We start from the raw sequence: 21746 nt of genomic DNA on the forward strand, positions 1-21746 counted from the left end.
TTCACCTCCAAGATTTTTCAAGTTGCTTATCTTTTCAAAAATTCACTTGGCAGGGGCGAGGTACCCACTGCTTTCTCAGCACAACACTATAATGTAGATATTAAAGCTATGGTATTAAGTTTAATGTGTGATAAAGAACAATGCACAGGAATTCTTGGCAGACCAGTGTGTGTGTTGCTGTATTTGGTTGAATAAGCAAGGATAACTTTTCTGAGAAGGAAACTTTGTTGGTGTGATATGGTATAGTTGTGTCTTTCTGAGCTTAGGAGGTGACTGGTTTGGGGTAATACTCTTATTTGGCAACTTCAAGATTCGTCGCGGGGTCTTTTTGTTGGTTTTCTGTTCTTTCGACCTATGTTGCCCTTGTTGGTACAATCAATCAGAAGTTACAAGGAGAGGACCCTCCAACATCCTTTGGCATTTTAATAATGTACATTTTAATTACCTTTTATGCCTGCATGATTTCTGAGGCATCTGTATTCCCAGCTATATTCTGAAACAGCCCCCCAAAAAAGAGAGTGGAATTGTCAATGAGAGAAAAAAAAAAGTTTATAGAAAACAAGAAAGAATACAGTAACATTTAAGATGAGTTCAGAAATATTTGTGGCAACTTGTACATTTTTAATATGCACACTTGTTCCCCAGAGGGAAAAAAAATCTAAAAAAACCCAAGCAAACAAATGAACCCTAACCTAACAAATATTTCTAGTTTTTTATTGGATGAAATAGTGATAACAACATGCACAATCTTGTTATGTTTTTGTTAAAGTGAAACCTCTGTATTTGTATTTTTAAGGAAGGTGGGCAGGATGAATATTCATTCAATCAAGCCTTAACACTCTTTACTTCTGTTGTGCCTAATTAAGCACTTGTATTAAACACACATTTAATACAAATGTTCAAGAAGTTAAAAATAAGAAAACACTTTGAAAATTATATGTGAAGAGCCTGCACTTTTAGTTTCCAGTATTCTGGGTGCTTAGATTAAATACAGCCTAATGATTTTTTTTTTTTAAATTACTTTTAAAGTGTTACTCTTGGTGCTCAGCTGCTGGTTCAATTTTCTAGATTTCAGGTGACCTGCTACTGCCATGAATATATTCTGTTTGTAGTGAACTCAAGGTGTTTTTGACTAAATTAGATGAGTATTTAAAAAGCATTCTCCTTGATTTTTGTTAAGGAGCAGCTGTTGCAAAACCAATGAAATGCTTGGCTGCCACAGGATAATTCAGACTGTGTCTGAATCTAGAAACATCAGTTAATGTGAACTTGAAATAAATATTTCAGTAAAAACCATTCTGGTAAAAGTGGTGACTTCAAAATGAACAAAACCAAAACCATGATACATGATCCATTCATTCTGTTTTATAGGTGGAAGTTAGCTGTTTTTATGACCAACTGTCTTTATGACCAAAACTGGCACACTCTCCACTGACAGTGTCAAATGGGACAGGAAGTGAGGGTTACGGAAGAGTTCACAGCACACTGATCTCTTTATTCCCAGTCTCTTTCTGTAAGGTCACAAGAGTTTTTTCAGAGGTTTCCATAGGTACTTGGTGAGATTTCTACTTTTTGTGTTAACTATACTACAGGTAGGCTTATCTCGGAACTGACTCAAGGCACTGGTAGCTGACATCTCTCTAAAAGTTTATCTGTGAACCCTATAAACAAAGCAACAAATAAGCTAAGAGATGAATGCCTGTTTTGATGTGAGGGATAGCTCTTTAAAACTGAACTGTGGTACATTTTTTGAGTTATATAAACTTTCATTAGGAAAAAGGAAAAAGTAGCTTTAATTTGCAATTAGTTGTACTCCAAAGTTTTTTGTGGAATTAATTTTCAAAACTCAGTTTTTGAATGTTATCCTTCTAAATTCAAGTTATTCTGAAAGTTGTTATATTTCAAACTTTTAATCATTACTTCTCAGTGGATAAAAATTCTTACAAATCAAACTCTTTTCAGTTTTTGGTCTGTCTTATTGTTGATGAACCAGTGACAGTCTGTTCTAAATGTTTTTGGTCATGGACTGTCTTTGAAATTACCATTGCAAAATTAAACCATTAAATAAGTTCATAGTTCGTAGCATTTGTAGAATCTATGCAGTTTTTCAAAACGGCACAACTTTTGGATTTTCATTTCAGTGCACAGAGTATCACCATTTTTTATGGAGGTTTGCAGTACCAGTGCAGTCTCAGATTGTGATGTTTGGTGCTTCAATTACTATAAAAATTGTAACAGTAAATTGAAATACCACAATTAGGTCTTACGAGAAATTTCTAGTTTCCTCTGAGAACACTGTAATGAAAGTGTCATATGAAACACAGAAGAAATAGATAACCTATACATACTTTAGGGGAAGGAAAAAACCCCTGAGTTTGTTTTCAGAAAACAAAGTGATTATTATGAAGGAATATGCTAGTGAATGATTGAGTAGAACTGAAAGATCTGCATTATATACATGTACTTGTTGAAGCAGTTTTGAAAGTAAAATATACACATTTTCAGTATGTTAGTACATTTGTGTATTATTTCTTTTTTTTTTCCAGGCACTGGCCCCTTCAGCCTTTTTACTGGAGTTACTTTGAGGCAATACTGTAGTTAGTCCAAGGCTCTCAAGGCACAGACTGAAGTGATATGGAATACTTAAAAGTCTTTCTGCTCTTCTGAACCAGATTTTTTTTCCCTTCTAAATGCAGATTTATAAAGCCTGCACTACAAGAGGAACAAGGAAAGGATTTTAGTGAAGGTACTTCCTGATCCTGAAAAAGTCAGGGGGCTTCAAGCCCATCTTGGACCTCAGAACACCTCACAACTTTGTGGTAAAAGACAAAATTTAAAATAGTGCCTTTGGACTTAATCCTTTTATCCTTAATTGGAGAGTAGTTATGTTCTCTAGATTAGGTTATGTGTGCCACTACAATCCATCCAAATCATAGGAAGTATACGTATCTGGCATATGTAATAGGTACATAATGTTTAAAAGTCTTGTCTTGGGTTGATGTTGATATTTTTGTGTTCTGAAAATTTGTAGTTCTTGCTGTCATTGTCTGTGTTTATCATGAATGCTGTTTTCTTGAGGGTGTTCCATGGTTTGTTCTTGATAAAGACACACAAAATTCCTGTTTCCTGTGAGAGTGGAGGGATGGATTATGTGCCTATTGTCTGCCTAATTCTGTGCCTTTTGCATGAGCAATGGATATTATAAAGATTTCTCTGCAGAGTTATAAAAAAGAGAATTCATAGGAGTTTTTTCACCTTCATTAAAGAGTCAAAGTTCAGCTTTCGGTTTGTGACTGGGAAGAGTAATCCTGGAGCGATTCTGAAATGTCAAACTAAGACAATGGGACTTTTTTTAAGCCCAGGATCATTGGTTTTAATTATTTATTTAATCCAAACTGTCAGCCACTTCTGCTTTTAGAAAGAGTATTTAATTTTACTATAGCTCTATATCTAAACTACAGACTTAACTTGTTCTTCAAATGCTGTTATAATCATAGCATTATTTTACATTGTGTTAGTCTCTACTGAATTCTTGTGAACTTACTTATTTATTAATAGTATCTCTTTTTTATTTCTTGATGTCACCAGTTGGATATTGAAATGAAAAACTGATCTCTGGATAATAGATTCTGTTTCCACTGTTTTATACCTTATGAAAGCAGCACAAATTTATATTGTGTGCCTGTAGTTTCAAGTTGAGATTACCTTCCTACTAATTCTTCTGCAGGATATTTTTCATAAACTGCAAAAGATGTCTTATTAGGGAGATGAAAAAGATTTTAGTATTCTTCATATTTGATAATATTTGATTATATGTGTTAAAGATCAATATTCTACTCTATAATGAATAGTTTAAATGGATTACAATTTGCTCCTTAGATATAAATTGATTTCTTTTTTCTTGCTACATCTGTAACAGTGTTGATGAATGAAAGACACTTACCTGAATATGATGCAGAGCAACATATTGACATTATTTATTTTATCCAGTTAGGTAAGCTGATAAATCTGTTTAAACTTTATCCAGTCAGTGAAAAGCCTCTTGGGAAGCTGTTGGAATCTTCTTTTGGGAAGAACCTGCTTTTCTCTAGATATAGACTGAATAGAGAACTCTTAGCCTAACTTGACTTTTATTAAACCACTCATATTCCTATCCCCACAAATTTCGTGTTTACATCTGACACCATATCTGAGAGTGTAGCTCTTTACTCGTAAGTTTTCCCACATAAAAGACTTCTTTATTTGATAAAATGAAATTGTATAGTTTTAAATGGTAATGTTTTCAGTATCTACTGTATCTCTGAGAAAGTCTACTGCTGTAGCAGTATTGAAATGTTTTTATATAGTTAGGTGTGTTGATTCCCTTTAAAGCACAATTTCACTGTATTTTCATTTGTGGCTTTGACCTTAACTTTGGCTATCTTCACTCAGGAGGCAGGCTTGCTGGTTGTCTAGCTATTTTTTAAAATTTTCATTGATAAATGTTGGATATCACATATTATTCAAATTATATCATTTGATATCTGAGTAGGGGGGAATTTTTTTCTGCTAACTGAGGCCAAATACAAGCAAGGAATTCTTTAAGTCAGATAATGAAGTCACAAGTTGTTTTCTTTTCTATCAGTCATGCTAATAGAGTAGAATGTAAATTGATTGTAAATTTGAAGTCATACTGGGAACAAATACTCTATATAGGATTAGTATTTAAAACTATCTTAGTAAACTGGAGACATTATTTCATCATTTCAAAGAATGAAATGAAGTGGACAAGTGAAAGAATAATGTGTTGACTAATCAAATAGCCAGTAGTGATGCAGAAGACCAGGCATTACAGAAGTTCAGACTGAGAGTGTTACCTGTATGATATCAAAAGCAGTTTTGCTTTTGGTGATTGAAATGGAAATGTTCTGTGTAAAATACAGCTGAAATAGTGTGCTATACTTAAGAGTGACAAAGAGTGAAAAAAATATAGTATCTAGTTTTAGAAAACATGCTTTGAGCGATGAGACTTGAAAGGTTAACAGGAAATGAGTACTAATTCAAAGAAAGCAACCAAAGAGATGTTGAAAAAGCATCAGCTGTTTAGTTTGAAAAGACTGATAATGAAGAAGATAAATACATACAGGTTTGTTACAAAGATTCATACTATACTTGCAATGGAAAAAAGGAAGATATACTTGGAGAAAATGTTGTTTAAAGTAACTAAAAATATAATTGTATTAGCAAAACTGATGCTTAAGCTGCAAAACGTTATAATCAGTTTTGGACATTTTCAAGAATAGTGATTGCAGCATTTGTCGAAGTTTATCCTACTGAATTTTCATTTTGGTTGAGGTCAAGCTACAGAAACCTTCTAGTCTAGTGGGTTTTTTGCTAATATATCGATTTTAACTCCTTTCTTCAATTTAGTCTTGAGAGTTCATAGCAGAATAGGACATTTTGTAGTACCTAGCAAGACCTAAGGCTATAGACTGGTCTGTTTGGTACACACACTTCTGTTTGACCGAGTGGAATAAAAGAGAAAAGTGGACTGGTTTAAAACAGGCAAGACCTGCCTGTGATCTGAAATGTTGCCTGACGTTTATATGAATAGTAGTTGCTCTAATAAGAGCAACTGTGCTTAGAGTTGCTGTCCCTAATACACAAGCACAATAGTTTATCCTCTCTTTTTCCTACAGGGCAATGGAATTTCCTGTTTAGGATAAAAAGGTTTTTTTTCCTCTGTTTTTTCCCATTTTTCCAAATGTCAAATGTTATTTTGTCACTTGGCAGACCTGCTATTACAGAGTAATGCTTGCGGGGTGTTGTGAGGGGGTTTCTTGTTTGCAGGTTTTATTTTCACTACTGTGGGAAGGTAAATTTCTGATGAGGTGAGAATTATGGAGTAGTGTAATAACTATGTAGATAAATAGAAACAGATCGCTTCTCTGTAGGAATGCAAAGGGTCAAGAAATTTCCCTATACAGGAAAATCCTTCATTTTCCCTCTTCCTCTCCACACCCCTCCACCCTCTGATCTCCCAGAAGTTCTTTTTCTGTAAATTAGTTTGTATGGCTTGACATGGAAGTGTGTTTCCCCTTTTGGAAAAGACATCCACAAAAACCTCTGATGCAGAATGATTCCATCTAATGGGTATTACTGATTCTGTTCCCTTTCAGAATAAGAACTAGGAAGAAAATAATTTCTGTGTTATTGGAAAAGTATCCTTGCATATCTCTTAAAAAAAGCATTAAATAATTCCTCAGAGGATTGTGGACTTTTTATGGCAAAATTAACTGGCAAATTGATTTAGAAGCTTTTTGTTCTTTTTCGTAGGTTTGCCTCTATTAAAAGAAGTTTGTGGGCCAGATGTCACTGATAATAGTTCGAGGTACACAGAGACATAGCGCTCAGTGTTTTTAATGGCATAATAATAATAAAAATACATAATAGGAAAAGTATAGTTTGGATGAAATTGTGAGACCTTTTTGCATTTCAGAAATAAATATTCATTTTACATAGATAGTTTAAATACTGTCAGAGCCAAATTTTCTTTAAAACAAGCAATAATCAGACTTGAGTATGTTTGGAAAGTGGATCAGTCATATGGTTTTCATGCATGAGGGTTTGAATGACTTTGTCCAAAACTTTCTCTGTTACTTAACTTTCTTACTATTTGAGTTTGGAATAGGAATCAAAAGTGTCTTGAAATGCTGTAAAACATATAGTTTCTGAAGCTCAATTTAGTAACTGATAGAAGAGTTTTAGGAAAAAAGCATTAATCTGCTGTCCAGAAGAGTGTCACAATCATGAGCCTGCACAGTTGGCTTTTGATGAGTCTTGTTCCTAGAAGAATATTAAGAACAGAACATGGATTGAGATGTTGGAAAATGTCTGATTTCTGTATAACCAAAAAGTCATTATGAATAGATAATATCCTGAAGCCCTAATTAAAAAAAAATTTCAATCATTACAGTTGTATATATGACATTTATTTTCAGAAAAATTATTGTAGAGACTTTGCCAATCTTTAGTAGTTCATGGCTGAAAGGTACACAAAATGAATGAGTGGACCTGTACTTAAAATGTCATGTTAATCCTAGTTTTTTAGACTGAGGAGGCCTTGACTCTTATGTGAAGGACCATAAGTGCTTTGAACTTGGCATAACTTTTTTTTTTTACCTAGTATTTTGAGTAAATTGGGAAAATACTCATAAGAGTTTTCCAGAATTGTTATGGTTAGGTTTTATTCAAAGGTTTTCCCCATGGACCTCTAAGCCTAGAAGAGAGCTTTTTAAGTAACAGGGGAGGGATTTTTGAGGTTACTTTTATTCTGTATTAAATGAACGAGGAAAATAACATGTACATGTTGTCTTGGGCTTCAGTGCAAGAATCATGGAAGTCTTTTCTTCAGAGGAGGTTGTACGTATTTGCGATGCATAGATAAATGTCTGGTTTAAGTAGGTGGTCTTTGCTCTTTTCATTCCATATACCTCCATCCCCAAACTCATGGATCACCTGGGGCTTGTGTGTGCCAATTCATAGCATTTTTTTAGAATTCCGTATTTCTAGGACTTTTTTTGGTTTTTTTAGGTTAAGCTTCAAAACATACATCAGAAGTCAAATAATTCAGATTTTTTTAAGTGGTATTTTTGGAAGCTACCATGGCAAACAGTGCTTTATGCAGTTTGAATACTAAGCCCTAGTTTTTTTCCATTTCATACACATCATTGTTTGGTAATTAAATGTTACTGCTTATTAACTTTTCTCACATTTTTTTAAAGTAATTTTTCTTACAATTTTAAGATATGAAACAGATTTGAGTTTCTCTTTATCATCCTAGTGAGATAATTTTTTTTTGGAGATTCTCAGTTTTGTTTAGAGTTTTAGAGTCTTAGTCTGTCAAAGTCCATCTACTGCTGAGATCTCAGAATACATTTTTAGCTGAATTTTGATTTCTAACCCACCATTTATTCTGGTGACCTTTAACATATGTAGTTAATTAATTCCTTTTCTCTATAGTGTACAACATTTTAATGTGTTTTCGTTACTCCTTCCCTTGATGTTTCAGAACTTATGCACATTTGTTTTCTTTCATTCTTTAGTGGAAGACCATTGATACACTATTTCATTTGACTTCATGATTTGTACCTTTTCTCAGTTCTGGGTGTACTTGTTGCATTTTTTTTTTTCACCACTTAATGCATTTTAACTTAGCCTCTATAGGAGAAGAGTGAAATAAAGTAATTAGCTTTGTAGATCTTGATCGTATAACTTTTTGCATTAAAATTGTGTGTATGGGTGCAGGGAAGTGATTCTAATGAAACTATTTATAATGTGAAATGTTCTAATCTGCCTTAGAGAGTTTGTCAGAGTAATTTTAGTAAACTTGGTCAGTCTGAGCTAGAGTCCTTCAAGGAACTGGTTCTCAAAGCATATTTGAATAAAGGTCTTCTGCTGAGCGATGAAAGCTGTTGTCTTAAGCTGTAGTGAATCCAAGTGCCTTGAATAAGCCTTTGTCACTGATGACTCTCTGACTTTTACTAGTAGTGAGTTGTGGTTTCTCACATTAGTTGAATGCCTCCCTTCTGAAGGCAGCATTGAATGAACTTTAAAAGAAAATGGTAATTGTGTTTCAGGTGTTACCTGTAAATGTTTATATCAATATATGTGCCCATATGTTGATGCACATCAGTGAATCAGAAAACAAGGATCTTTTAAAATACTGAAACTTTTCAGTTTAAGAAACAATATTCTTTTAGGAGGCAAAGATTAGAGTTGTTAGAGATCTGAAGAATCTTTCTTCATATTTTTGCCTGTAAATAAAGGTACACTGGTTTACACTTTCTCTTGATAGTTTAATAATGAAAGTATTTGAAATAAGAATGGGGAGAGGCTATTTCTTGCTCCGGCTGAAAAATGTTCCACAACAAGTTTAATCTTGGATTGCAGGAAAGAATGGCCAAAATATTCTTTGATGCTTGAATATATGCATTTGATAGAGTTTATTAATGGTATATGGTAGGTTATCTAGGGAAAGTGGTCATGCTTATATGACTAAGAGTCACCTGTTCTGAGTTTGAGAGACCCAAAAAAGTAAAGGGTAAAAAAATTCAAAGCATACCTTTCCAAAAGTGTCTGAAAAACAGGTGTCAGGATTTTCTTTTCTGAAATTGCAAATTTTATGATGAATCCAATTTAGGATTAAGAGCTGAAATCCACACCCATTTCTCATTTTTTGATGGGCTGAGAGCAGTTAATTTGTGCTCCCTGTGCACAGATGAAATATGTGGTCTCTGTGAGTGAACTGGTCATGGTATTATCTTTTGGAAGTTGTATGACTTCCTTTTGTCTCAGTACATTTTACATTCAAATAGTTTCAGAATTCTTAGGTTACTTCAATAAGTGAAAGAAGTTATGACTGACGCTCAACCATAATGGTGCTTCTAAAGTAAAATATTTCAGGTAAATTTTTTTTATATGAACTTTACCAATAAGCATTAAAACTGCCCTAACTCTTTAACTGGATGAAAGATGTGAACTTTAATAGTTTTCTTGGTGCTATTGCCAAAGACCAGTGATCTGAATAATGAAAGGAAAATATTTTCTTGCTGCTTCTGAAAGACAGTAATATTAATGGTTTTGCCTTAAAATATGGGATAGGAAACCTTTAAATATTATCAAATTGCTTCTCTGTGTAATGTAACTGCAATTCATTAAGCAATTTTGCTCAACTTTTTTGTCTAACATTGTTTGCAGTGATACAGCTTGAGTGAGGTGTAGCTCTTTTGTTTCATATAAAGCTTAAAGTTACAGTAGGATGTTGTTTAAGGGTGAAAATTGAAGGGTGCTTTGGAAGAAAAGTGATGTAATTACATTATACAGTGCTTTTGCATATGCACAATAATTACATCTTCCTTAGTATAAATACTTAAGTTTTGCTGGAATAATATTTCAACCCAAAATCTTAGCATCTAAGCAAAATTCCTGCTTTTCAACTGATGAAAATCTGCCGTGTCATAATAGCTTCATCTCACTGCCTTATTACTATCTACACACATAATACATTGATTCAAGAAGCTATAAAACATATGTATCTTGGTATAACAAGAGCTTTGTTTTATCCAAATTAAAAAAAAAAAAAAGGAAAAAGGTAGTCTGGTGGAATATAATAATAATATGGCCATCCTGTGTCATGGGTAAATTTGTCATGTGACTAATTAAAGTTGTGAAACATGTTAATATCTGTGGGAAGGTGAACAAAGTTCCTGGAAATATTTTTGCACTAATATGGTTTTGCTTGGCAGGTAATTTAAATTTAATGAGGATGTGTAGCATTACTGAAAATTTATTATATGCATAGGCTCACATTTTACTTGGAGGCATAAGAAGTGAGGAATTCCATTGTATAAACAAATTGAATAAATAAAATATTTTTGTAATGTTCTGTTGTTGGCTGAGAATGAGGATTTATTTTGAGCTTTGGGATTGGATCATCTCCTGATCTGTATTGTTCCTGACAGAGTTCTTACCTTCTTCTTTGACAAAATATGAGAAGTTCTTAAAAGTATTTTATTAATTCTATTTTTTTCTGTTACTACTTTCTAATGGGTGAGACTGAGAGCAGGGCTGGTTTAGTTAGGCTTTGATTCCACAAATGTTGTTTAAAAAACAAAACAAACTAAAAAATCATTATCATTAACCAAAACATTTAATTTAAAATCTTACCCCAAAAGAAGACATCTCCAGTTAAGTAGAAGTGTAAAATGACCTCCTCAAATCTTGGAGAGGCTCTCAGAAAATCTTGCACAAGTTCTTAAAGACTCCAAAAGATGACTAAGAATTTGGTTAGCTATTACGTTGTCTAGTAATGTAGGAGTCTTCAACATGAAACAGGGCAAAAGAGAGCACCCCAAACCATTTCTGGTTGTGACCACAAACATACACTGAAATCTGTTGTTATGCATAGAAGTCTTGATTTAACAATATTTCAGCACAGGTATCTAAGGAGTTAAAATAATTTTTATGGGAAACTCATTCTATTTATGGCAGGTAATCCAAAGGTTCTTGATATAAAAAGGTAATATAGCCTCTGATTTTTGTTTATTCAGCTAATGAGAAATTGGAGTTGACCTTTCATTTCCTGCTGATTATGAGGGAATAGGGTAGCAGTGAAGTGCTGTGGAATTTAGCAGCCAAAGTTTGACGCTGGAGAAAAGAGGAAGCCAGTGAAAAGATAAGGGGAAAACAATAGCCTGCTTAGGATTCTGCATATCTGTAGAGCAAAACTGCATTTGTTAAAATTAGAGTAGCGTTGCGAAAAAATCAAAGAACAGGATGGAAAAAGAGTAGTTGAGAATTTTCAGCACTATGGAGAAAAAGGAAGCATTTTCCTTGTTTGTCTGTATTACATTCTTGGTATAGTGGTAGATTGATTTAAGTCTGATGTTACAGTATAACTTCTGTGTAGAAGTCCTCAGTGTCAGCTTAAGGAGGAGTTAAATGTGTGTTTCCTAATTACCTCAAAGCAGTTTGCTTCTGTCTCTCAGCCCTGAAATGTTACTGTTTCCATATTTCCAAAGTGTCATCTCAGCAGTTTTGTCCATTGCTTGCCAGAGTTTGTGGTGCCAGGGAGAACTTACTCTCCTCTGGCATGTATGTAGAAGAGAGCAACCCTCAGTCTGTACAGAGCTAGTGTTGGAAAAGAGAAAAGATTAAAGGATTTAGTGAGTAACTTTTTCACAGAATCTTAGTTGTGCTGCAGTGCCAGGCTAGTGAATAATGGAGCACAGAGCAACCAAATGTACAGTACAGGTAAGGAACCTGGAAGAGTTACAATCAGAATGTGAGATTATGGGAAGAGATTCAAGCTATAGGTGATCTTTAAGTCAAAGACCTTACTGACAAATTTGTAGTTTGGGTGGAAGGAGGAAATTCTAGGTGAAGTGGTTTGATCTGTGAAGGGGGTAATGAAATCTAAAGGTTAAGATGTGAAAGCAAGGGAAAGAAAACCACTGACTGAACCCTGAGGAATCTGCATAGGAAAAAAAGCAGAGTGCACTGAGGAGAATCTACTCAGAAGAAATGCTGAAGGACTGATTTGATAAATAAGACATGGGTATGATGGAAGCTGTTAAAAGATACTCATGGATGAGTAAATTGTGCTTTACAGTGGGGAGGATCAAGAAGATAGAAGATAGAATTTTTGTTCTTTGTTTAAAGGATGACATGAACAGAGGGAAACTTCAGGGAACAGTTGTAAATAGTGCATCCTTTGAGCTTGTCAATGAAAAGACATGAAGTACAATGATAGCCCTACAGGTGCATGGGGCACAAATGTTCTGGTATAATTTAATTTTTCTATACTTACAATTATTACAACTTGTAATAATAATTAAAAAAAAATAGGCAAATGAAGTCACTCTGTTCAGCTCAGGACCGATTCTTTCAGTTAATAATATAATCTGCATTCAAATGGAAGAAAAGGCATAAGATTACATAAAAAATAGTTGTTCCATATGAACCTGATAAGAAGGTATGCAAACAGTTGCCATAATGAATGTTGGTAAATTAAATAATTTTGTACTTTCCTTTAGAACAGAGAGAAACTTGCTCCTTTAATGAATATATGTCACATATATATATATATATATATATGTACAGCAGGTTTTGTTCATTACTTCATTGTTTATAAGCTGTGTTAAAGGGGAAACAGTTGTGGATTAGAATTTAATAGTTCAACCTGAAAAATACATTTTAAATACCCATAATTATCTTGATTGTGCTTGCAACTGTAATAGAAATTCTTAGTAGTTAACTTGATAAATTAATGTATTTTTTTGGTAAGGTATATTCAAAAGTTCTTGTAGAAATTGTAACACTAAGAAAAGAAGACCTATGAAGAATTGGTGTTAAATATCCATTGTTTCCTGGCTATGTTTTGTATATTTATTTGTTGTGGTATGTACCTGTTGTTCTAATGTTGGTTTAATGCTCTGTATGTAAAATTTATGTGCAGTAATACTAAACTTGAAGGAGGAAACTTGGTTACCAAGAGCTAATTTAGTAAATATGTTTTTTCAGATACCTTTTGATATATAATCCTACGGAACAAGAGCGATTTTCAGTGGTTTCAGTCCACGTGAATTCACCCAAAGTTAAATTATTGTCTCCATTGGGAAAACCTGTTGCTCTCCAGATTAGTGCTGTTTGGGATGGAGCAACTACAGTATCACATGAAGCATATCAGGTACACTACTTCAAGCAAAAAGCATTAAAGTATTTTTGACAGATATTGTAGCTTCACAGTTGAAGAAATTAAAAGCATGCTTTTTATATTGGCAGTTCTATCTTCTGTAGAACATTCAGTCATTTTAAGGAAAAAAAAAAAAAAAAACAAAACAAAACGCCAAAAAGCCATGTAAGAATTTAAGAATTTAACAATAATGTTTCTTTAAGTGATAAAGAAACTTTTGTGATATGATGTATAACATTTAGAGGATGAGTTTCAGCTGCATGAACAGAAAATACTGGATGCATGTCTTTTCCCATAACTCTTTAAAGCTGATTCTTCCTTCAAGTGATGGTCTATACACACAGTCACACAATCTGTATGTTCTCAAGCACTCCAGCTGGAAGGTCCTGTAAGGGCAGTGACTTAAGCATTTAGATTCAAATTTTTTTCTGTCTTCCAGATACTTGAGCTAGATATATGTCTTTGAGTCCACCTCTTGGATTTTTTTTGAAGCAAAGATTCTGAGAATTTTTGAGTCATACTGATGTCATTATAGAAGATTGTCCACGTCAGAAATTTATTTTGTTAAATTCCTAATGATACAGTAGTGATGTATTATTGTAATAGTACTTTATTACTTTCAGGCTTACATTCTGATTCCTTTTGACGTAGGAATAGGATCTTCTTTCAGCATGATATTCCTGCAAAGATAATTTCATAAGTGTCTCTCAGTCGTGTCCTGAACACAGTTAAGTAGCTTGACCCACACAGCTCACTGGTCTAGTGGGATGAGGGAGAGAATTGGATGGGTAATGGTGAGAAAACTCGTGGGTTGAGGTAAAGATGGTTCAAATGGAAAAGCAAAAGCTGTGCACATAAGAAAGTAAAGCAGGTAATTCATCCACTGTGTCCTATGAACAATCATCCCCAGAAAAACAGGGCTCTATCACGCGTAATGGTGACGTGGGAAGTGCCATTGTTCTGAACATCCCTCTTTTCCTCTTTCTTCCCACAGATTTTATTGCTGAGTGTGGTGCCACATGTCCTGATGTATCCCTTTGGTCAGTTGGGGTCAGCTGTCCTGGCTGTGTCCCCTCCAAGCCCCTTGTGCACCCCCAGCCTGAGCAGCATAAGAAGCAGAAAGGGCTGATGCTGCATAAGCTCAGAAGTAGCTAAAACATCACTGTATTATCAATGTGGTTAATACTAAAACCAATCAGCATATATCCTACTATAAAGAAATTTAGGTCTATCCCAACCAAAACCAGCACAATAATTAACAGTTATTGTCTGAAGAAGAGGAAATAATATTACTTATCTGGACCTCAAATTCTAAGCAAATTGCTTTGGAGATATACTGGGCATATTGCTCTTCTCTGCAGATTATAGCTCTTAAATAACCAGAGACTAAAAATAAGACACTTGCCTTGTATTTAGTTATTTAAATGTGTATATTTTTAAATGTAAATTTTAAACTTAAGTTGTAAGTAAGATCGATGTGCACTTGATCCAGTACACATGCATCTCCAATAAACTGCAAAGATGCGCAGAACTGCACATTACAGCTAACATTCTTTCTTAACATGATTCAAAATTATTATTGCAATAATATAATGGTGATCTTGATGCTAGGCAAATTAGTGATGCAGATATTTTTGTTTGTTAGTTCTTCTTAGCATTCATCTAATAATTTTGGAATGTCATTTGTTATTTCATGTTCTTTTGTGTACTATAGGAAAAATTCAGCCATCCTAAAATTATTCAGGCAAAAAGGAGTTATCTTGAGTCTAAATTCAGTGTAAACAGTTGTTATTTTGCTATTGTTAGTAATAGTTTCTTATTTACTCCCAACAGATCTCTTTTGTGGCACATCTGCCGCCTCTTGGGATTGGAGTTTACCAGCTTTTGGCGGATGAGAGTTCAGAAGCAGTCTTAGCTGACTACAATATATACATAAGGAATAGTAGGCAGGAAAAGGCAGACAGAATTTTCAAGATAAAAGAGATGGAGAATTCTGCAGATAATATAATCTTAGAAAATGCATACATGAAACTGTGGTTTTCAGGAATGTCTGGATTACTGGAGGTGGGTTGCATTTTATTTGAAAAACCCTATGTTTTACTTTTTTGAGAATTTCTGTGCTTATTTGTGGAAAACTTGAGTGTGTCAATTATTTCAAACATGAATCTCTGTCCTTTTAGAAAATAAACACTAAAGAAGATGGTAAAAACCATCAAATGAAAGTGGAGTTTGCTTGGTATGGAACTACAAGTAACCGAGATAAAAGCGGGGCTTATCTCTTCCTACCAGATGGAGATGCCAAGGTAAACCTTCTGTTTGTAAAGAGAATATAATCTTGAAGTAACTTGAAGCATCTGCAAATACAGATTGGAAGAGCTGTTTTGTCTCAAAACTGAAATAAAAATTGTGTGGATTAGACATAATGACATCGGTTATTGAAATAGAGATTGGCAAGAGTCCATACTTTATAACCCTAGATCAGAGTAAAAATACAATAGGAATCTGAAAATGTAAAAATATGGAGAATATTTATGATTCACCTAAAAGGTTAAGATGTTACCCTTGCAAGTAATCAGGTGAGATGTGACCAGTAATCATACCGTAAATGAAGTCATCAGCCATTAAAGACGACACTTTTCATGGTGAAAATCATACTGAGTCATTTCTGCTTCTTCATTCTTCTGATTTTTAATTTTTTTTTTTTTTCGTTATGAATGAGGAGCTTCTGGTTCAGAACACAGTGCTTTTCAAGCTGATATTAGTATATTTAGTTTAATATAGTAATTAAGAAACTGAGTCCCAATTGGGGAATGTAAAGACAGAGTAGGAAGCAACTGTTCTGATTTGGTTGCCTAGGGTTATCTGTACTTTTAACTGTGTAATTACTAAAGAGCAACAGCACAGTCCTATTACTTTTGAAACTGGAAATTCAAAACTGGCAGTGTTTTTAGACTGACTGAATTACGATACGGAATCTATTATACTCCTTTTGAACTGGGAAAGTGGTAATTCAGAAAGCAAATGATAAAATAATGAACATTTATGAAGCTAGCTAGTTTGCAGCATGTTTCTTCTGCTGAGTTTCTTCTGTGAAAAGCTAAGTTGCATGCATAAAGCGAACTGGGAGTTCTATGTTTACTACTTTAGGAAATAAGCAAGAGTAATCATTCTGTGGGTTTTTGAGCAGGGAAGGATGTTAGGCTTTCTTTCTTTTTTTTTTTTTTTTCCTGTTACATCTGTAAAGCAGTTTGCAAAGGACAGAAGAGTTTCATTTTCTAAGTCTCTCCTAGAAGCACATGTTTTGGGGTCTGTGAGTTGAGAGTTTTAAACTACTAGTTTCATAATTGTTTACTTCATATATGTTAAACAGGATTTACCTAATTTTATATGTCAGTGTTTTTGATCTGTGAATACCTGAAAAATACTGGTTATGTTTTTTAATTTTCATCTTTCACCTACTGCATGGTCACACTAACTACTTTCATTATATATGCTAATACATCTTTTTCTTGTAAAAACAATAGTCCCTAAATCTAGCAGTTGTATGATTTAAACTACACTATTAAGCTATTTGCTTTATAAAAATCATCTGGAAAAATCTAGGTAGCAAAATGCTATTATTTAAACAGAAAAGGTCTGTCACATGTCTGCAAGCACAGTTAAAAAAGGAAAATGAAATTAAATTGCATTTTTAGTTAGCATTAAAAAGGGTCATGTTCAGCTTTTGTAACATTTTATGCAATAAAAATGAAATCATGATGCTCCTGAAAATTCTGCTTCATTAATATTATGCCTCACCATAAGGCTCATTTGGCTTGCATTTTAATAACACTAGTTAAGTTGTCCTGCTGGGAATAACAACGTAGTTCTATAGTAGTTTCTAAAAGAGTTTGAACTAACAGTTTCTGTCTTAAAAGAAACACCATCTGTTCAGGGTTCTCAATGTGATATGGATTGACTAACACTTTCGCAGTCCTTCTTGAAATGGCAGTAGGGTATATTACAGGCAGCTTTCTTGATTTTTGACTGGGTGTTTTGTTTTTCTTTTTTTCCTATTCCACTCACCCTATGTATTATTGCAAAATTTGCAAGGAATGATTGTTTTTAATGTTGGATTATTTTCCTTTCATATGAGAACAGTTATATCCTGTCTTTGCCTTTGTTAACTGGTTAATTTGTCATCTGAAAAGTCTTTTGGTTACTGTATTTTTAGTTCTGCTGTGATCAGGAATTATTTTTCTTCTTTTAGTTTAGTCATCTGTCTAACCATAGTGACTTTTTGCTGCTGGGTTCTTCTGCCAGTTTAATTTTGGAAACTTGGAGCTGTAATATGCTAGGTTTGCAGTTTAGAACAGTAGACAGATACAATGCATTCTTGGTCATCACTAGGCTGTTATGAGTAGATGTTTAGGGTAGATGATGGTCTGCGTAGTGTAATGTACATGGATCTAAACCTTTCAAGAGTTTCATTGGATTTATCATCCTCATGGCTGACCTAAAACCAGCCTGGTGTGCTACAAGGAGTGCATTTTTGCTAAGAAGTGGTTAGACCTCTAGTATAAGCACCGTCCTGGACATCAGCAGAAACCTGGGTTAGTGACAGTGATTTGCAGAGTATTAAATAGAAAGTACACAGAGCACTGATATCTTTTTGTCACTGCTTTGGAAAGAATTGCTGGACTTCAGGGTGTATGACACCATGGCAAACGTTGCCACTGGGATTGTGGCACAGTGTCTTGCAGTGAGATATTCTGACCCTGCTCTCTCCGAAGTGTGAAACTGAAACCAGTTCAGTAGCACACTAGACCAGTACCCCAGTGCAAAGTCCAGAATACTGAGGCAGAGGAGGGACTCCATGCTGCAGCTGTAGAGATAGGACAGTCCTCCTACTGTGCCTTCATATTTTCTGCAAAATAGAGAAAAAGGAAAGCAACCAGGGAGAAAGGCAGCATCTTAGTTTTTTTAACTGGCAGTGCTGCTTTATTAACAGTGTTATTGAAGTTCGGAAGAAATGGATTTTCTTGGACCTCACAACAAATACAAACAAAAGCATCCTATCTATGAAGGGAAAACATGTTTTTGCCTCTTGTGATTTTGTATATCTATAGGTTGGGGGGGGGGGGGTGGGAAGAAAATAGTATTCAATTAACTTTGTTAAATGTCTAGATTTTCTTCTATGTATTCAAGACAATATGTGATGACTTTTTATGAGCCCTGTTTAATATCAGTAGGGAATACAGAAAAGCAGCATTTTTCTTCCAAAGAGTCAGATGCTAAGTGTTTGTGGGATCAATGTGAGTAGTTGATTTTTTTATTTCACAAATAATTTTTTCAGTATCAAAGTGGTGGTTTTTTGTAGACCCAGGAAATTTTGATTCTCTCTCAGGCAACTAGGTGTATGATTCTGCATATGTCCTAGCTCCCAGAGGTACTTATGTACTGACTAATATAAGAAAAGAGATCTTTTTTTTCTCTGCAGGATTTCTAGTGCTAGAGTTAAAATACATGAGATAAGTCCAGTCTAATCTCAAATCCTGCCAAATGAAAGGTAATCTGCTATTGGAAACAACTTTTCCAGAAGGCTTTGTCTTGAGTTCTCTTTTAAAATCTCAGACCTCTTGAGAGCAATTCACCTGTGTTGGAAAACTTTCCCCTGGGCATAGTTTATTTGACATCCACATCAACAGTGTGCTGCACTATCAGAAACTTCCTGACCACACTAAGAGGGTTATTAGTGCTTTACTTGACTACAAGAGAAAAGGCTTATTGCCCAGGCTTTAGACTTCCTGGCTGCAGTATGCCATGCTGTCTTCTATACAAGCCAGTAAATCTTTAGGTGAAGGTATCTCTCCAGTTATCTTCACCCTCTAGAACCTGCTTTATTTGTTTTAAGATATCCTAGGGAACCATGGGGTATTATTTTATTCCAAGTATTTTGCCTTGAAATTTTTAGCTTTCTTCTCCCCAGCCCCCCTGCCCACTTTCTTTCAAAGGAAGGTTGTTGTATTTCTCTTGAATATGAGTACAGAAAAATGGTTTCTGAGCCCTTTGACCCGTATTTCTGTTACCCTGTTTTTGAAAAATACTGCTCTCCAGACACAACAAAACCTGCCTCAGCAGGTTGCTGAATCTTGTACAGTGCACTTCATTCCAGTGGAGATGAGTGGAGCAGATTTTATAACAACTATTTATTTTAACTCTGTAGAATGTGAAGTCTTGAGACTAACTACTGGATTATGAGACCACAATATTTTTATTCCTAATTTAAGGTGTGAGTAATTACAGATTCCTTCATACTGGAAGGTCTGTAAGTCCAAGCTCGTTTTCAAAGCAGACTTAATACTGAAGTCAGACTGAGGCGTTGTCAAGTCAGTTTTTCAAATAAGTGCTGTTGTTTGTTCTTTCCACATTGCTTCTCAGTCACACTTCCATGTCGGAAGTACCTTTGTGGTTCAGGTCCAGGACAAGGATCATTTCACAGGCCTGTGCATCTCTCCAAGGATCTTAACAATGATATGAGAATAATTGCACATTCAATGCATAAAGATATTTTCCTGCTTAAAAGCCTGAAATGTTTCTGGTAAGACAAACCTGGGCAATTATCTCCTTATAGGTTCTGTACTCAGTATGTCTCCTGGTGACTATCAAAAAATCACTTTCTAGGATTAGTGCTTTTCTAAGCACTAAATATGAATTATGAGGGTTTCCTGTTCTGTCAGTACCATATTTTCCTTTCATTTTTCCTGTTTGCCTAACAATCAGGAAACATCACTCATCCTTGAGAACTTGAGCATACATCATATTGCTGCTCTTTGTATTAGTAAGAACTTATCTGATCCCCAGAACCACAGGATAGCATCTGCCTTTGTAAGTCGTCTTCCTCCTTTGTGCCTTTTCCTAGCACTGTGTCTGAATTAGGGGCTTGCAAACTGGTTTTGATACATTTCTCTTGATGTATGTGCTAGGGAAATTATGAATTATTATTTTAAAAAAATAATTAGTTTCAGGCAGTATCTGCAAAATTACAATTCCTTTTCTATCAACTGATCTTTTTGTATAGTTCAGAATGGTATGAGTGACTTGTTTATCTTCAGAAGAGAGGCTGATTTGGCTACTTGTGCAGCCTTGAGACTCTTTTGTGTGAACTTTGTGGGAATAGCCCAGGATCCAAGAGCTGTTAAATCCATCTCATTTCAGCTTTCTTTGTATTTTGATAGCTGCTGTCAATTTCACCATCATTTTTTGTACTAAAAAGCTCAATGGAAAAAAGTTCCTGTAAGTGATGTTTCCATTTTGTCTTGTGGAATGGGGGTTGGTTGGTTTGTTCTGGTTTGGTTTTTATGTGATTTTTTTGTTTGGTTGGTTGGTTGGTTTGTTTTTTTCCAATGTTTGGTTTTGGAAATTACTTCAGATAATTTTCTTTTACTAAGTGCACAGCCTTCTACATTGCTTTGTCATTTATCCAGCACCTAGTGAGAGTCCTAGTGAGAAATATTTGTGCAAACAACAGAAATAATACCATAAGATGGATCTTACTTCAGGCTGCTGTTTGTGTAAGTAACATTCTCTTAGGTAAATTGCTGAGAGTATTTGCTTGGCCTGAAGACCTCAGCTTTCTCAGTTCATTGTCTGGGAGTTCCTTTAGTTGCTGTTTCAGTCCATCATTGCTAACTTGAGTATCTTCATGTTGCAGGTAGGATTTTGAAGGGTTTGATTATTCCACCTTCTGGTCAGTAATCCCATTCCTCTGTGGGATTTTTAATTTCTGGGAACATGTAGTCACAGATTAAATGAGTTTGTTTTCTCTACCTATGTATGATAGAAAAGAAGATAGCAACCTCTTCTTCCAAAAGGGGAAAATTCAGTCTACAGTTATGGATCTTGTCAGTTTCTCATGGAAATAAGAGAACCCAAAAGCAGCTCAAATTCTAACCTAAGATTTGATCTTCAAATTCCCTTTATTTCAACATATTAGTTCATCTGGTTTATATGCCCTCCAAATACCATGCTTCTCCTCTGTTTCTCAGCTAGCAAATTGATTTTTCATAACGGATAACATTTGTCTGTCTTGTTGACGAGACTCCATGGAAGTATTTAATAATTTTTTCTTGTAGACTATCAAGAATTCCGAAACACTCTTCTGGGTGTTTGTACTGATGAACTGAGTAAGGTGATCAGTAGAAAAAAAAAAACCTCTATCCCTAAACCAAATCATCTTATCAAAGTGTAAGCAACTATAATTTCTCTTTCAAACTCCTGAACAAAGTATTCCTGTCGTTCAGAGCTGCAGAGTTGTTTCTTGGAGCACTGGCAAAGCTTTTATTAAACAGTATTCTGTCTGAAACTCTTAAGAAGTAAGTATATGAATAGAAAAGGCAGGCTTTTAGTCTCTGAAAGTCTCTTTCATTTCTTCTTTTATACAATACTTCCTGAAATCTTCTCTGTAAATATACATACAGTTATATGCTCAAAGAATACTGGACAATATTTACTTGTACTTGTTCTTCTCTAA

The 21746-nt window shown here is 34.6% G+C and overlaps 1 protein-coding gene across 1 annotated transcript in view; it reads left to right on the plus strand.

The window, feature by feature from the left end:
• The window catches only part of MAN2A1 (mannosidase alpha class 2A member 1), a 102627-nt gene that overhangs the window by 54349 nt on the left and 26532 nt on the right, over nucleotides 1-21746 (plus strand). The window contains exons 13-15 of the mRNA XM_027880849.1: nucleotides 13063-13228; nucleotides 15068-15298; nucleotides 15415-15537. Coding sequence (XP_027736650.1) covers nucleotides 13063-13228; nucleotides 15068-15298; nucleotides 15415-15537 — 520 coding nt within the window. The remainder of the gene's footprint in view (nucleotides 1-13062; nucleotides 13229-15067; nucleotides 15299-15414; nucleotides 15538-21746) is intronic.

The sequence above is a fragment of the Empidonax traillii genome, unplaced genomic scaffold, assembly GCF_003031625.1.
Source record: "Empidonax traillii isolate 1590-97213 ecotype Southwest subspecies unplaced genomic scaffold, ASM303162v1 scaffold75:size1520028, whole genome shotgun sequence".
Lineage (NCBI taxonomy): Eukaryota > Metazoa > Chordata > Aves > Passeriformes > Tyrannidae > Empidonax > Empidonax traillii.